Below are 18,007 nucleotides of genomic sequence, written 5' to 3' on the forward strand. Positions count from 1 at the left end.
GGAGGCCATACTGGTACAGAGAGGTAAAATACTAGAATCACTTGCGTCATGAGGGGCATAGACAAGGTCTTTTCCCTGGGATGGTGGAGTCTAGAACTAGAGGCATAGGTTTATAGTGAGAGGGGAAAGATTTAAAAGGGACCTAAGGGGCATTTTTTTTCACATTGAGGGTGGTGCAAATATGGAATGAATTGCCAGAGGAAGTGGTGGAGACTGGTGCACTCATGACACTTAAAAGGTATCTGGATGGGTATATTAATAGGAAAGGTTTAGAGGGCAATGGGTCACTTACTGGCAAATGGGACTAGATTAATTTAGGGTATCTGGTTGGCACGGACGAGTTGACCGAAGGGTGTATTTCTGTGCTGTATATCTCTATGACTCCATAGTTAATCCACTCCCCTTTCTCATGGACAAAGCAAGTTGGCAACCCTATTTGCCCTGGAGTTGACCTTGGGCCTCGTACAAATCTCCTACAGATCCTACAACTCCATAAGTTTGGCAGTATTTTCCTGTTCATCATTGTCTGGTGTTCACTGGACCCAAAACATTATTTCTGCTTTTTCTCCACGGATTGTTGCCAGACCTACTGAGTTTCTCCAGTGATTTCTGTTTCCGTTTCACAAATTGCATCTGCAGTTATTTGTTTTATCAGAACTGCTTTTATGCCTTGATTTGAAGGTGCCAGTGTTGGACTGGGGTGTACAAAGTTAAAAATCACACAACACCAGGTTAAAGTCCAACAGGTTTATTTGGGAGCACTCGCTTTCAGAGCTCCTTCATCAGGTGGTTGTGAAGCAGCGCTCCGAAATCTAGTGCTTCCAAATAAACCTGTTGGACTATAATCTGGTGTTGTGTGATTTTTTAGCTTTTATGCCTGTCTTCCTCATAACTGACTTAGCAATGATGTGGATACAACATCCACACAAGACCAAGGGGATAACCCCGTTTCCTAATTTGGTGTTATGATTGTAACGGGAACCCTCGGATGCAACCAAAAAGGTCGGGGGTGGGGGTAGGGAAGATATATTGCTCTATAGTAATCAGGGATAGATGCATCTGTATTAACAGTAATATTATGACTAACTTGTAAATAGTGAAATTCTTCATTTTCAGTGTAAAATCCTTAACATTATGTTCGACTATTGTGTCTAGTTTTGTTATAATCCACCTCCTACCCCCGGCCCTCGGGCGCGCCTATTATAAAATTGGTTACACATCTCCAAGGTGATGAGATTCCGTAAACATTGGTCAAGTGTCGGGCCGTGAAACTACTTTTCAGCTTTCCAGGCAGGTAGAAAGTTATAAAGCTTTTTGAAAGGCCAAGAAAAAAAAAACCCAAATACAAACCTAAAATGTAGGACAAGCGTTGTTAAAGACCACGAGCAGCTATTGGGCATCTTAGTCGTCTTTCTTCAGCCTCTTTAGGATTTACAGCTTTGAGTGACTCCCAGCCTGAAAGCTTTTCCTCAGTGGCCTATAGTCACAGACTCGGTTTTTACATCCAAACGGAATCATGCCTGGGGACTCGGGAAAAACAGACATGGAAAGGATCGGCCTCTTCCAGGAGATGAGCTATACCTCTGTTCAAGATCCGTATGTCGATGGAATACCAAGTAAGTTTGTATTTCTAACTAAACGCGGTAAGGGGTCACGATTGAGAGGTGAGAAGTCAAATGTTATTGCAATTAAGTGTTTTATTCATAGCCTTTTTACCAACAACCTGAAAACAGTTTTGATAAGACAGTGAGATTAGCTTTAAGATAAATATGACATCGGCCTGAAATATTGGGTGGGTCTTGTTTTTGGAGATGTAAGTGTGGCGTCAAGCTGAGAAACGGGTTGCTCGGGGCTTGGGTTGTCTCAAATTGCTACTTTCTTCTCAGCTCAATCATGCATATGTACCAGCAGAAAGCCATATTTTGTGTACAGGAAGTTCTGAAGGTCACTGTGTCTTCCAGGGCTCCACCCTGTTTAAAAGCTACCAGGACAGCACATCATTGTCTGCAACCTAAGAGCATCATTCAAACCTCTGTTGCTTGCTCCCATCCACCCTGAAGCAAAGGGAAGATTGGATGTGGACATCCTGCTGGTAAGAGCCTTCCACTCTGCAGCTCCCAGTTGCACACAAGAAACACCAACATCTTTAAAACATCTAGAGCAACACATTTTATGCTTTTCTATACGGTCTTCAGATCCCAGTCCCAATTTAGGAGAAGAAAATCCAGGCTTATCTCCAGTAATGGTCTCTGAGGATGAAAAATCAGCACTCTTAAAGGATGCTCCATCAAGATGCTTCCTCCCCTTCCACCAGTACGGAGCTGTTCACTTCATTGTGTCACCCATTAGGAGTGGGTGCAGGGTCACATTCTGGTGAACGCTGTGCTGATATGGACTGGCAATTACAGTCAGGTCACTGATATTTGGAAGACTGCTGGAGAACAGGCCCCTGCCAAACCCAGTGCAGATGCTGAGCCTCTGAACTAGTCAGTAATGAACTGATGAAGGTGCAGAATCAAGCAGAGCAACTGTTGGGAGATGTACCAGAGATTATCCACAGACCGGAGGGAAGAGTTGAGGAATTTATCCAAGTTCTGTCTGTTTTTGTGACTCCAGCATATAAAGGTGTGGCAGCCATCATGGATGACCAGGTGAAGCAGATCAATCAGTATGTGTGGGCACCTTCAGTTCATCACTTGAGCCATGGATGGCTAATAATGGGAGCCAAGGTGCCCTGACCTACCTCAAAGTGCCTTATCTCCTCAAAGGAGTAAAGGAGGTGACATTGCACTCTGTCAGTGAGACGAAGATCAACAGCCAGCGATTGTCATCTCGGGTTACTCCATAGGTGCCCAGCCTGTTCCCCTCCACTCTGCCAGGTGCCATCATTTCAAGCCAAGGAGATTTACAGCTGCATCTGCGCAGGGAACCCCAGCTGGCAGAAGTTTATATTGGGTTTCACTCATCTGTGGATAACTGCAGTGACTTTGACATACCCTCTTGCAGTGCACTACTAAGTGCTGAAGACCCTGGTGTCCCTATTCAAGCACTCCACAGCTGAAACTCTGGACCCATGAGCCTTGGGGTCTCTGGTGCTATTGGTGATGGGCATTCCTTTGTCTTCACCTCTTCCTGTGTCAGTGAATAGAACATTCACCACCACCACCACTTGCCATGTTGATTGATGTGAGTTGAGCTCCAACATTACATTATAGTCCCTAATTAGGATGCTGGTGTTATGTGTGTTAAGAGCCTATTAAGCTTTATGCTGCAGTTGTGTTTAGACTTTAACTGAGAACAGTTGTGATTATATTTGGTTCCTGTTTTGATTCAGACACATGTTTGAGTGTTTGAGCAGGAACTTGTGTAAACAACACTCAAATGTCTCCCATTTCTACTGTGTATTTAGTTAAGGGACTGTGTGTCAACTAAATAATAAACGGAACAGCACAAATAAATTTTTCTTTTGATTCCTTCTCCCTGAACTTTTTCCCCTGTAACCTGCACACTTCTCCAATCACTATAGATGGTCTTCTTTCCTCTGCCATTACTCCGTTGTCGTGCTTCGATTTCCTATATCCCTTGACTTTCCTGAGCTTTGCCCAGAGCCCACACCCATCCAACTCCCCGTGCCCAACCTTAGCCTTGAATCGCTCCTTATTCAACTCACTTCTTCCTTCACCCTCACCAGCACACCTTATTGTGTTCCTTTCTCTAAATATGGATCCCCCACTCTTCTTGGTCCCTTTGACGCTCCCTGCTAACTCTGCATCTATTTTCCAAGTTCCTTCTGGCATTCCAAACAGTCAAATCTTTAAAGTTTTACCCCTGTCATACCTCACACATTAAGCTGGGGCTTATCTGTTGAACTGCTTTTCAGTTGAGACCCCTTTTAAGTTGTACTCTTTATGTTTTGAGTCCCTCCTGCGCTCTTCTGGTTTGCTGGTGTCAGCTATTATGGCAGGCTCACTTAGGCAACTACTGAGGAAGACACTCACCAACGTTTTCAAGACAAAGTCTCCCTTGGCAGGTACATGTCTCATATATATCAGGGTTTGGGAAGAAACTTTACCTCCCCAAGATTGTAGCCATGAATATAGTTCCAGTGGCTGCGCTGTGAATGAATATTTATGGATGCCAATAAGTGCAAAAGAGATTCCCAACAGGTAAACCTGCCTGAAAGATTCCAAGGACTTGATGCCAAAGCTTCAACCCAACACTGGGACCACACACACACAAACCTGATGAAGGGCTCCAGCCTGAAATGCCGATTCCTGCTCCTTGGATGTTGCCTGACCTGCTGTGCTTTTCCAACACCACACTCTCAACTCTGATCTCCAGCATCTGCAGACCTCACTGTCTCCTACATATGAGAAGGTTCTGCCTAGTGGCTCTGTTTCTTTCTCTGCTGCCGATGCCTGAGTTGCATGGTATTTGCAACTTTTCAATTTGAATTTCCAGCATTCACTCAGTTTTTCTTTTGTACAGTACATTAGAGTGGCACAGAGGAAATTGCTCCTCAACCACACTTCATGCAGAGCCTCTTTGAATAACACATTAATGAACAAATTGCACCATGACCAATCTGAAAATTTATGCCTACACTGCTGGATCCACTTTCTTTCTCCTAGCCTGCCACCTCTTGACTCCAGTCCTCTTTAGATTTGGCACAGTTTGGCAAAAGTGAGGACTGCAGTTGCTGGAGATCAGAGTCAAGATTAGAGTGGTGCTGGAAAAGCACAGCAGGTCAGGCAGCATCCGAGGAGCAGGAAAGTCTGATCACACTAATCTTGACAGGTTACTGATGGGTTGAGATGCTGCTCTCCAGAAACTTCCTGAATTTTAGCTCCTTAACATGGAACGCATTCTTTAAGTTTGATTTACTCAGTTTTTTTTCCTCTCCCATCTGTGATATTTTCCAACAATGTCACACAAGTTGTGAATACTTGTGCAAATAAGACCATTGGCAGAATACACTGGGGTGTCTGAAAGTACTGAAACAACAGGATATTTAGAGTATCTTTTGCACCATAGTGTTCTGTTCCAGCTATAAATGAATTATGCACTGATCTAACATTGCAGGAATTGGAGAGGGAAAAAAAAGCAAGGCATAAGTCATCAACTAAAAGAATCCAAGTGTGTGTTTAAACAGTGCATAACTAATCAGACTCTTTTCACCGGCAGACGACAAATGACACCTGTTTGTTTGCTTCATCTCAATATCTTCAAGATGTTCCTTATTGTTTTTAGGATACTGTTCTTTTTAATATAAAGGTTATTTGTTCTGTCCAGTGCTTTGAGGTGTTACAGGGGACATGCTAAATTCGCTTGATATTATATTCTTTTCAGTGTTTGTTTTCAGCCATTAAAGGTTAATAGAATGAACATACAGCTTTGTTTTGTCTGCTTTAAGAACCTTTCAATGAGGAGGCTTACAAAGGCAAACAGTTTTTGGTGGAAGGCTCAAAAAAGAAGGCAGCCACTCAGGCAGGATACTTTGATCGTGAATTTACACGCATTTTTGAAAAGGAAGCCTATTCTGATCGGTTTAAATTGAGAAGACAAGCGAAATTGAAGGCAGCCCAAAAGAACCTCGATGGAGTTTTCTTTCCAAACCAGACTCCAAAGAAATGGTAAGCTCCCAATGATCAAATTGGTACTTTTCATGTCATTACAGGCGGACCATTGGGTTTGTCTAGTCCGTGCCAGTGTTTAGCTACACAGCTGGCTCTACTGCTCAAAGCCTTGTTTCAGTATTGAAACCAGTGTCCTATGCTGATTGCAGGATGCCAGTGCTGTTTTGGTCAGCCACGGTCAAGGTTTGTGTAATGCTGTACTTGGTGTTGACTAAGGTACAGTGTGCAGTACAGTGGCTCAGTGGTTAGCACTGCTGTTTTACAGCACCAGGAACCTGAGTTTATTTCCAGCCTTGGGTGACTGTTTAAGCTTGCTCATTCTCCCCACGTCAGTGTTGGTTTCCACCAGGTAATGTGGTTTCCTCCCATAGTCCACACATGTGCAGGCTAGGTGGATTAGCCCTGGCAAATGTGAGGATTTGGGGATATGGGGGAGGGGGCAGGGTCTGGGTGGGATGCTCTTCAGACGGTCAATGTAGATTAGATGGACTGAGTGTCCTCTTTCCAAACTGTAAGGATTCTATGATTCTGTGAGTGGTCTGATCAGTGATCCTGAAAAGGGTCGCAGCAGTTGTCAAAAACAGGCAAGTTCCTGGATGTAATCACTTCTCCAGAGTCTCCAAAGTGTCCATCTAGTATTGTCCATCCCACCTCATCCACCAGGTTGGGGCTGCTAGGCTATCAAATTTCTCCACAAATATATTCTGAAGAGAAAAAAATGTGACATTAAATTACTGGCTGTAGCATTGGCCAAGTCCAATCAATCCAAATGTCAGTGGAAACCTCGCTGTGGCCACTTCCAAGAACCTTGATGGAATTAAATTGCCATTTGATGGTTTAGGCATTCTTGGACCTTTGAAAGAGTAGATTTCATCTCTGAGGGCAGTCAGCTAAATAGAAGCATGAATACTTATCAGTTCCAGAATGCCAGAGATCTGCTACTGGGATTACAGCCAGTTGCCCAGGAGCCTCAGTTAGTGATGGAGGCCCTTACAGAAGGTGAGTAAGGCCAGCATTTCAGGACCAGAAGTGTACTTGGTCAATATGGATGCAAGATTTCTCGCTGAGCTGGAAGGTTCATTTCAGATGTTTCATCAACTTTCTAGGTAACATCATCAATGAGTCTCTGGTGAAGCATTGGTGTTGTGTCCCACTTTCTATTTATGTGTTCAGTATTCAAAAAAGACCAGGTACCCAATGAACATAGTCCGCTGATTTCTCAGAAACAAACCAAAACAAACGGACAAGATGCGCCCAGAAACCCTAACCGCTCTCCTCTACATCAAAGACATCTCTGAAATGACTGACAGACTACTCACACCTCTTGGCATCATGGTAGTCCACAAACCCACTACACACTAAAACAGTAGTTAATGAACTTGAAAGATCCTATACAGACAGCAAGCAAAACAAATGTCATGTACAAAATACCTTGCAAGAACTGTAACAAACACTACATTGGACAAACAGGCATAAAGCTAGCCACCAGGATACATGAACATCAACTAGCCACAAAAAGACATGACCCACTCTTACTAGTATCCTTAAATATAGACGAAGAAGGACACCACTTTGAGTGAGACAACACATCTGTCCTGGGATATGCCAAACAGAGACACGCACAGGAATTCCTAGAAGCATGGCATTCCAACTGGAACTCTATCAACAAACACATTGATTTCGACCCCATCTACCGCCCTCAGAAAAGAACAGGAAATGACATAAAAATGACAGGAACATAAAACCAGCAATTCACCAGAGGCTCACTGATGATGATGATGATGAAGTATGGTGACGAAACATCTGAAAACAAACTTTCCAGCTCTGCAAACAAACTTACATCCAGGACCTCAACCTGAGCTACAAATCCTCTCAAAAACTCACTGACTGGTCAATGTGCAAGATCAGGCTGGAGTCTCTTACATGGACTCTGCCTGTCATTCCAGGAACCAATTTAGCAAACGTTCTCTATACCACCTCCAAGACAAATACATGCTTTTTTGAATTATAAAGTCTAATGCTATACAGAGTACTCCAGCTGTGACCTCACCAAAGACCTAATTAGTTGCAGCTCTACTTTCTTAATTCTTGCACTGCAGTCCCCTTGCAGTAAAGGTCAGTACGCCATTTAATTTTCTAATTACTTGCTCAATCTGCATCCTAACATACTGTTTTCTCATACGAGTCTCTGGAAAATATTTTTCTCCTCTATTCTAATGTCTGTAATGAATAAGCTCACTACTGCCCACTATATTCCATCTGCCTCCAGTTGTGCAGTAATTTGTAATTTGTCACTGTCTCTGTAACCTCTTTATGTCCTCCCTCTGGCTTTGTATTATCAGCACATGTGTGCACATTACATTCTGACTTAGTATAAGGTCGTACATATAGATTTTAAACCTGAAGCCTGAGCACTTACTGTGTTCCACTAGTTACAGCTGCCACGTTGAAAATAGCCCATTTATACCTAATTTATTGTAGTTCAGTAGATAGTACCGTGCCTGTAAGCAGAAGCTACAAGTTCAGATCCTACTTCATGAATAGTTGGACATGGAAGGAGAATTCATGATGCATTGTAAAGAGATTGATAATTATCCTGCTAATCCTTCCAATGCCTCTCCATTATTCCTCTTAGTGAAGATACACAACAAATTTTCCTATTATCTGGTTTCCGTCCTCTCTACACTCATATCTTCACCCAACTATTACCCTGATTCCATGACCCTTGATCTCATGTATGGAATCTTATTGAATACGTTTTTGGAAATCCAAGCATTGTATATATGATTACATCTTCAGAAAACACAAGAAATGTATCAAGCACCATTTCCATTTGTAAAGACCATGTTGAGTTTATCTACCAAGAAGTCACACCACACCAGGTTATAGTCCAACAGGTTTATTTGAAATCACAAGCTTTCGGAGGGTTTCTCCTTGAACCTGATGAGAGAGGCTACCTTCCAAAACCTTGTGATTTCAAATAAACCTGTTGGACTACAACCTGGTGTGGTGTGACTTCTGACCTTGTCCACCCCGGTCCAACACTGGCACCTTCACATCTCGAGTTTATCTGATCACACTGTATATTTCTAAGTGCATTGTTTTGTGTAATAATAGATTCCAGCATTTTCCTTGGCACTGATACCATTTTAACAGGCTGAAGTTCCATTTTCTCTTCACTCGTCTATTTTCACACTTCTGATTAGTGCACACTCTTTCTATCCTTTCCCTTGTTTTATTATCAATGTTTTGTTGGTTTCCGAAACTCTCCCAGTTCTCAGGATCACGAATACTTATGGCCATATTAAAAAAATTTTTAAATCTAGTATTGTCCTGTACTTTTATAGGTCTGGCTTGGGAAGTTACTATGGAACAATCGGTGGTTCATTCAAAGCCTTCAGTGGAATAGCGAAGCCAAAGCAACCATTTGTTGCTGAAAATAAAAACTTTTACACTAGTCCTGGGAAAAAAGGAACTGGCTATGGGTAAGTTAATGTGACACATGGATGCCTTTTATTAAAAAATCCAAAGTCAATTATTATGCAACAAATCAGAAATATTTAGCAAATGCTTTATTTACAAAATTGTCTTCCTTCTTCCCCATTTTGCTTGTCTCCTCTCCACCAGGCACTGACTCGTGCTAGGATACAGTACCACAGGGGAGCTATTTGGTGTGAAAGGTGAAGGGGAGCAGCTGGGCTATCTTTTGTGATGTCAATTCACCTGCACTACACAGTAGATACCATTAAATGGTAATCAGGAATTGTAACCCTATTTTAACCATATAACCTTAATTCTCTTAAAGGGGCAAGGGTCAATGGTACAGCTGCTACAAATGTACTCCAACTGCTGCTACATTTTGAGAACGAGCTGTCTGCCATCATTAAGACAGCCTTTTCCTCTGCTGTTAACATCATCCTATTTTACTCCTGCCTCACGTCCTACATCTCCCTTCAAACTGCTGCTGAAAGCCTGCACCATTACTTTGTTACCTCTAAACCCCACTATAAAATGTTCTCACCTGCCATTTCTCACATTCTATCCTGCCTAAGCTGGAGGTCATCCAAAACTGTGCTGCCCCATATTGGCTCCCAGTCAACATCATCTTGATATAACAAATCTCATCCTTTGTTTTGATAGAAACATAGAAACTAAGAACAGAAGTAGGCCATTCAATATGATCATGATTGATTCTCTATCTCATGCTAAATTCCTGCTTTCTCCCCATGCCCCTTGATGCTTTTAATATCTAAAAATATCTTGAATATATGCAGTGCTTTGGCCATCACTCCCTTCTGTGGTTGAGAATTCTACAGGCTGAAATGCATCGGTGTTCTTGCCTCTGCCTATCTCTGTAACCTCCTCCAGCCACACAACCATCTGTGTTATCTGTGCTTTTCTACTTCTGAATTTTGATAGCTGTACCTCTGGTGGCCATGACTTTCATTGTCTAAGCCCCCTAGCTCTCAGATGACCTCCCTACAACATTTTACATCCTTAAACCACTTAGCTCCTTTAAGGCACACTTTGAAACTTACCTCTTTGACCAAACATTTTGGTCATGTGACCTAATACCTCCTTATGTTCCTTATTGTCGTATTTTGTTTCAAATGGTCCAGTGAAGGTTGATTCAGTATGTTAAAGGCACTATATAAGCTATATTTGTTGTTAAGAAATGTACACACATGCACTTTGTATTACTTACCCTACCATGAAGAGACCATAAAACAAAATGCTCCCCATTAACTTTATGACACTACTACCAATCTGAACTGGAGTTCAAAAGTCAGCAATGTGTGAGCAACAGCTTCCATCTGTAATTCTTCCTGAATTGGTCAGAGGACGAGACTGTGGGCAGGCTCAAAGCTGGCGGGTCTATTGGAGGCTACCAAATTAGAAGCAGTAGCTGACTGCTCATGCTGGTTAAATGAGATGAATGGTGTCCTGAGATGGTGGTGGCCATCTATCTGTCCAACCTTATGAAATCTGAAATAGAAAATAAAAGCAACAGGCTGGTCACAGGCAGGCTTCCACAGGGAGGCCTGTGGCTGCATTTGAACCCAGGCAGCAGGGGAAGCCCCAAAGGCTCAAAGCTGAGCTGCCACATTCAGGGAGCTGTCCGCTCTCCACCTCCTCTGGGAACCTGGAGGTGAACTGGAAAATCATAGCTGGCCTTCAGCAATAGAGCTTAATAGGCCTTAACTAGTTGAACCGGCTATTCTTCACTTGCAGATTGACAGGACTGCTGTGCCCCGATCTCAACAGGAAAATGACATGGCAGTGGTGATGGGAAGAAGCTGAGGAAGTGGCCATTGGTGTGAAATTCCATGCCCTCTTGCCTCTGTGCCCACCTCAATCGTAGCCAAAATGTTCAGCCCATGGAAGCAGTTTTTAGATGCTTATGGAATAACTGAACAGAAGGTATAGTTAACTGGAACATGCTGTAATGTCTCAAAATATTTTTACAGGTATAATAACGTCACCATAGGTCCACCATATGAACACTCTGCAGATGCTTATATAGTAAAAGATACAAAGGTAGGGCGAAGTGCAACAGTGATGGAAATATTTTTTCATTGAGCTGCTGATAAAGATTACATTTCAAAGAAGCATGTTGACTTAAAAATTTCACATTGAAGCAATAGGTTAATTCCTGTACAAAAACTGAAAACTGCAAATGCAGTAAATCAAAAACAAAAACAGAAATAGCTGGAAAAGCTCAGTGGGTCTGGCAGCATCTGTGGAGAGAAATCAGAGTCAATGTTTCGGGTTGAGTGACCCTACCCGAAATGTTAACTCTATTTCTTGCATGTTATTTTACTAGAGTATACCAATTTAAGAGTATTATATACAAAAGCAATTCATTTAGTGACCACCTCCATCAAATTTATTTCACCGAAATGACTTAAAATTGAAACAGCCAAGGACATTTGAAGACCATTCAGCCCATCAAAGTTTGACATTGAAGTGCCCTAGCCTTCAGAACTGCCAAATGGTGTCACGGAACAGTGTTGCCTTTCCATCAGGAGCCAGCAGATTGGGGCTTTTTCCCACATTCAAATTTTGGTATTGACCTTGCAAGAAAAACAAGAGTGACTGAGCACCACAGTCACCATGGATGTCTATTTTGGTGTGCTCATGACAGGTGGTAGGGTTACACAAAAAAAAGCATTTTAGTGCCACAAGACCATAAGATATAGGAGCAGAATTAGGCCATTAGTCCAACAAATCTGCTATGTCATCTCATCATAGCTGAGGCGTTTCTCAGCCCCATCCTCCTGCCTTCTCCCTCAGAATGTTAATTCCCTCTACCAATCAAGAACCTATCTTTCCCTATCTTAAGTACACTCGTTGACTTGGTATCCACAGCCTTCTGCAGCAATGAATTCCAGAGATTTGTCACCATTTGGCTGAAGAAATTCTTCCTCACCTCAGTTCTAAATAGTTGTTCCTTCACTCTGAGGCTGTACCCTCGGGTCCTAGTCTCTCCTGGTAGTGGAAACATCATCTCCATTTCCACTGTATCCAGGCCTCTCAGTATTCTGTAAGTTTCAATGGTTCCTCTCCTTATCCTTCTAAACTCCATCAATTATAGACCTAGAATCCTCAAAAGCTCCTCATATGACAAGCACTTCATTCCCTTGAGCATTCTTGTGAACCTCCTCCGAACCCCTCTAAGGCCAGCACATCCTTTCCTTAAGTACAGGGCGCAAAACTGCTCGCAGTATTCCAAATGTGGTCTGACCACAGCCTTACACAGCCTCATTAGTACATCCCTGTTCTTGCATTCTCACCCTCTCAAGATGAATACGAACATTGTATTTGCCTTCCCAAGTGCCAACTAAACCTGCACGTTAACCTTAAGAGAATCCTGAACACGACTCCTTTGTGCTTCAGATTTCTGAAGCCTTTTCCCATTTAGAAAATAGTCGGGAATGTAGCAAAAAACCTGAGATGAAGAGGGAAGAGTCACTGTAATAGGAACAAGAGACAAAAGTAAGAGTCCAATCTGCATATCAATTGTGGGGAACACAATGGGGTCGTCAGGTATGTTGGGGAGGGAGAGTGAGTGGGTGGAGCAATAGCTCACACATCCAGCAGATACTGACTGTTCTGCTGGACCTGACTATCTATGGTAATGGCCACCCTGTCTATGGAGGCCATCTGCTCGCATGGTGATAACGTAAGACAGACATTGAATGACTCCTCCACTGTTCTCTCCAAACTCCAAATGATTTCCTGCACCTCTGTTTAATGTTCCAATGTTTAGCTCTTGTTTACTTCTGCTTTTCCGTCAGCTCCTTAATGGCCTGACCCAGAAATGTACCATCTATATTGGACTCAGCAGGGGCCTGTACTCCAGCAGATCTCCTAGAATCAGAGACCTCAGCTGTTCCCTCCACCTCTAGTTAAAGAGACTGGGCAGATTGGGACCCCTTGCAGTTGAGAAAGAGGCAATGGCACAATAATGGGAATAGTACAACATGGATGCGTGCAATGAAATGACAGTCATTGCAGTTGGAGAATGTTATGGAGATGCCTGGCAGTCATAGAGATGTATAGCACGGAAACTGACCCTTCGATCCAACTTGTCCATGTCGATCAGATATCCCAACCCAATCTAGTTCCACCTGCCAGCACCTGGCCCATATTCCTTCCAATTCATATACCCAGCCAAATGCCTTTTAAATGTTGCAATTGTACTAGCTTCCACCACTTCCTCTAGCTGCTCGCTCATCTCATACATGTACCACCCTCTGTGTGAAAATGTTGTCCCCTCTCACATAAACCTGGATTCTGTTCTGGATTCCCCCACCCCAGGGAAAAGACTTTGTCTATTTATCCTATCCATGCCCCTCATGAATTTATCAACCTCTATAAGGTCACCCCTCAGCCTCCGACACTCCAGGGAAAACAGCCCTAGTGTATTCAACCTCTCCCTATAGCTCAAATCCTCCAACCCTGGCAACATCCTTGTGAATCTTTTCTGAACCCTTTCAAGTTTCACAACATCTTTCCGATAGGAGGGAGACCAGAACTGCACGCAATATTCCAATAGTGTCCTAACCAATGTCCTGTACAGCCGCAACATGACCTCCCAACTCCTGTACTCAATATTCTGACCAATAAACGAAAGCATACCAAACGCTGCCTTCACTATCCTATCTACCTGCGACTCCACTTTCAAAGAGCTATGAACCTGCACTCCCAAGATCTCTTTGTTCAGCAACACTCCCCAGGACCTTACCATTAAGTGTAGAAGTCCTGATAAGATTTGCTTTCTCAAAATGCAGCACCTCACATTTATCTAAATTAAACTCCATCTGCCACTTCTCAGCCCATTGGCCACCCTGATCAAGATACCGTTGTAATCTGAGGTAACCTTCTTTGCTTTCCATGCAGTCAGTCTTGCATGTGACATTCTTGTGCAGTGACAATGCCTAACCTGCATTGATAGGGCATGAAGCATTGAGCAGCCCATGGCACCCAACCTGACAGTGCGCAAGATTCATTCTCATGTGTAATTACATCCAGTCACACCTCTGGGTGCTGTGCACACTGACCACTGCAGCAACCTATATCCTAATTGCCTTGGTCCGTCAGGGTAGCCTCCTATTCTCATCCATTGGTTTGCAGCCTTTGTCGACAGCAAACCCGAGTGAGACATCGCCAGACTGCATTTTTTGCCAGCTTAGTGACATATTGAGTGGTGGGTGGGGTTGATGAGCAAAGGTTATTTGATGTTCCTGAGTTACAGAGAAGTGAAGTGCTCTCAGGTGTCTTTTAAATATGGCACTGACAATTTGAAGCCCAGGAGGACCCGGCAGGGGGGCTGAACATTCTTCCACTGAAATATAGTGTTGCACTCATGCACATATATGTCGTAAGCTGAAAGGAACATAATCACTCAAAAAAACCTGTCCAGTCCAGAGTGCAGGTCCTTCCCACTTTTCAGACCATGTTCATACAACTTCGGAAATGAACATTCCACCCCTGAATGTAGGAGCAGATTCAGAGCATTTGACTCATTGAGTCTGCTCTGACATCCAATGAGGTCATGGCTATCTGATACTCGCCAATTCCACTTTCCTGACTTATGTCCATAACCCTTAATTCTCTTGCTTATTAAAAATCTGCCTAGCTCAGCAATGAGTATATTTAATAACCTAACCTTTATGGTCCCTAGTGGCAAAAAATTCCGTAGATTCTCTGCTCTTTGAGATGTGAAATTGAGATGGGAAATTACATCACCAACCCAAAGAAACCCAAACATATAAATAGAAAGCAGGAATTTTCAGCATTGCTTCACCTGAGGTCCACTGAAGATGCTACCTAGTAGGGTAATGAAACATGAACCTTGCAGCTCAGCGAGCAAACGTACATTCATTCTGCCTCATCTTTGTCTCAAATGAGCAATCCCTCATACTATGATTACACTCTCTCAAAGTGAGACTTTGACACAAGGGGAAGCAAACTCTCCGCACTGATCTTTTCAAACCCCCTAAGGATCTTGTCAGTTTTTCTCATTCTTTTATGGATGGTCTCTAATGTTGTGCCTTTATTTAAGAAAGACTGCAAGGAAAAGCCAGTGAATTATAGACCAGTGAGTCTGAAGTCAGGGGTGGGTATGTTATTGGAGGGGATTCTGAGAGGCAAGATTTACATGCATTTGGAAAGGTGAGGACTGATTATGGATAGGCAGCATGGTTTTGTGCATGGGAAATTATGTTTCATAAACTTGATCGACTTTTTTGAGATAGGTAAATGAGGACAGAGCGGTAGATGTTGTCTATGTGAACTTTAGCAAGGCCTTCATCAAAGTTCCACATGTAAACTTAGATCACATGGGATCTAGGGAGTGCTAACCAATTGGATACAAAATTTGCTTGACGGTAGAAGACGGAAGGTGGTGGTGGAGGTTTGTTATTCTGACTGGAGACCTGTGACTAGTGGTGTTCTGCAAAGAACAGTGTTGGATCCACTAATGTCTGTCATTTATATGAACGATCTGGGTGAAAATATAGGAAGCATGCTTATTAAGTTTGTGGATGACAACAAATTGGAAGTGTAGTGGACAATGAAGAAGGTTATCTAAGAATACAACGGATCTTGATCAGTTGGATCAATGTGCCAAGGAGTGGCAGATGGAGTTTAATTTAGACAAATGCAAGGTGTTGCATTTTGGTAAGACAAACCAGGGTTACATAGTTACTGCTACGACCCTGGGAACATTGTCAAACAGAGAGACCTAGGGGTTCAGGTATATAGTTCCTTGAAAGTGGCGTCACAAGTACACAGCATGTTGAAGAAGGTGTTTGCCACTCTTGCCTTCACTGGTCACAGCTTTGAGTATAGGAGTTAGGATGTCATGTTGTGGTTGTACAGGACATTGGTAAGGCTACATTTGGAGTACTGCATACAACTCTGGTCACAGTGCTATAGGAAGGATCTTATTAAGTTGGAAAAGGTGCAGAAAAGATTTATAACGATGTTACCAGAACTGGAGGGTTTGAGTTATAAGGAGAGGCTGGGCAGATTGGGATTTTTTTCACTGGTGCATAGGAGGTTGCAGAATGACCTCGTAGAGGTTTATGAAATTATGAGAGGCATTATGGTGATTGAGGTGAATAGCAAAGGTCTTTTCCCTAAGTTAGGGAATTCAAAACTGGAGGGCATAGTTTAAAGAGGGAAAAGATTTTAAGAGACCTGGAGGGCAACTTTTTCACACAGATGTATATGTGGAATGAACTGCCAGAGAAAGTGGTAGAGGCAGATATAGTTACAACATTTAAGATACATTTGGACAGGAAATGGACTGGTTTAGAGGGATATGGGCCAACCCAAACAAATTGGACTGGTTTTTAGTTTGGGAAACATGGTCGGTGTGGACGAGTTGGACTAGAGTCTGTTTTCATGCTCTATGACTCCATGAATCTATAATGCCAGTATATCTTCCCTTAGGTAAGGGACCAAACTATCTACAGTATATCAGTTGTTGGCTGACTAGTGCCTTGTATAGTTTTAGCAAGAGCTGTCTATTTATAATACCCTTCCCTTTGAAATAAAGACCTATAGTCTATTTGCCTTCTCTATTACTTGTACATTTGTTTTTTTGTGATTCATACACTAGGACTTCCAAATCCCTCTGTGCTGCAGCTTTCTGCACTGTCTTCTTATTTAAGTGTAATTCAACTCCTCTATTCTTCTTGCAAAAGTGCACAACCCCACATTTTCCTATATTATATTCCATCTGCCAACTCTTTTGCTCATTTATTTAACCTGTCTGTATCCCTCTGTGGATTATTTGTGTAATCCTTGCTACTCATCTTCTCCCATTTTGTATCATCCACACACTTGGTGATAGTACATTCATTTCCCTTATCCAATTCATTAATCTATATGATAATTAATTTTGAGGAGAAAGTGAGGCCTGCAGATGCTGGAGGTCAGAGTCGAGAGTGTAGTGCTGGAAAAGCACAGCAGGTCATTCCTGATGAAGGGCTTATGCTCGAAACGTTGATTTTCCTGCTCCTCGGATGCTGCCTGACCGACTGTGCTTTCCCAGCACCACACTCTCGATGATAATTAATTGTGGTCCAGCATTTCTAAATGGCGTGCTATAGTTCCAATTTTCTTTTTTTCCCTCCTTTTTCAAATAAAGGTGCTACACTGGCAGTTTTCCAATCCTCTGGGACTTTTCCAGAATCGAACAGGTTCCAGAAGATTGCTATCCACTATCTCTGGAGTTACTTGCTTTAAACTCCAAAAATGCAACTCACCAGATTTAGGAGACTTATTGGCCTTAACCCCCATTAGTTTCCCTTTTTCTCGAGTGATTGTTATTCATTGGTTTCCTACTCACTTTAGTGTCTTGATGATTTAATATTTTTGGAATGCTGCCAGTGTTCTTTACAATGAAGACTGATGTAAAATAATTTAGAAACAAAAATAGAGATTGCTGGAAAAGCTCAGAAGGTCTGGCCATGTCTGTTGAGAGAAATCAGAGTTAACGTTTTGGGTCTGGTTCTGAGGAAGAGTCATCGGACCCAAAACGTTAACTCTGATTTCTCTCCACAGATGCTGACAGACCTGCTGAGCTTTTCCAGCAACCTTTTATTTTTGTTTTCGATTTACAGCTTCTGCAGTTCTTTCGGTGTTGATGTAAAATAATTGTTCAACCCATCTGCCATTTGCTGGTTCCTCATTACTATTTCGACACCCTGTTTTCTAAAGGGCCTATCTTCATTTTGTCCTCTCCCTTTGTATATATTTAGAAAAAACTCTTGCTGTCTGTACTTGAATTTTATATAAAAAAGCTCTTACTGTCTATTTCTGAATTATTTGATACTTTATCTTCATAGTTCATTGTC

At 42.5% G+C, this 18,007-nt stretch overlaps 1 protein-coding gene across 1 annotated transcript in view; it reads left to right on the forward strand.

Moving 5' to 3' along the window:
- The first annotated feature begins 1,234 nt into the window (after positions 1-1,234).
- cfap96 (cilia and flagella associated protein 96) overlaps positions 1,235-18,007 on the forward strand; it is a 34,160-nt gene continuing 17,387 nt past the window's right edge. Inside the window, exons 1-4 of the mRNA XM_072591731.1 lie at positions 1,235-1,616; positions 5,414-5,633; positions 8,984-9,121; positions 11,105-11,174. Of these exons, the coding sequence (XP_072447832.1) occupies positions 1,517-1,616; positions 5,414-5,633; positions 8,984-9,121; positions 11,105-11,174 (528 nt within the window). The 5' untranslated portion in view covers positions 1,235-1,516. The remainder of the gene's footprint in view (positions 1,617-5,413; positions 5,634-8,983; positions 9,122-11,104; positions 11,175-18,007) is intronic.

This window comes from Chiloscyllium punctatum, chromosome 2, assembly GCF_047496795.1.
Source record: "Chiloscyllium punctatum isolate Juve2018m chromosome 2, sChiPun1.3, whole genome shotgun sequence".
Taxonomy (NCBI): Eukaryota; Metazoa; Chordata; class Chondrichthyes; order Orectolobiformes; family Hemiscylliidae; genus Chiloscyllium; species Chiloscyllium punctatum.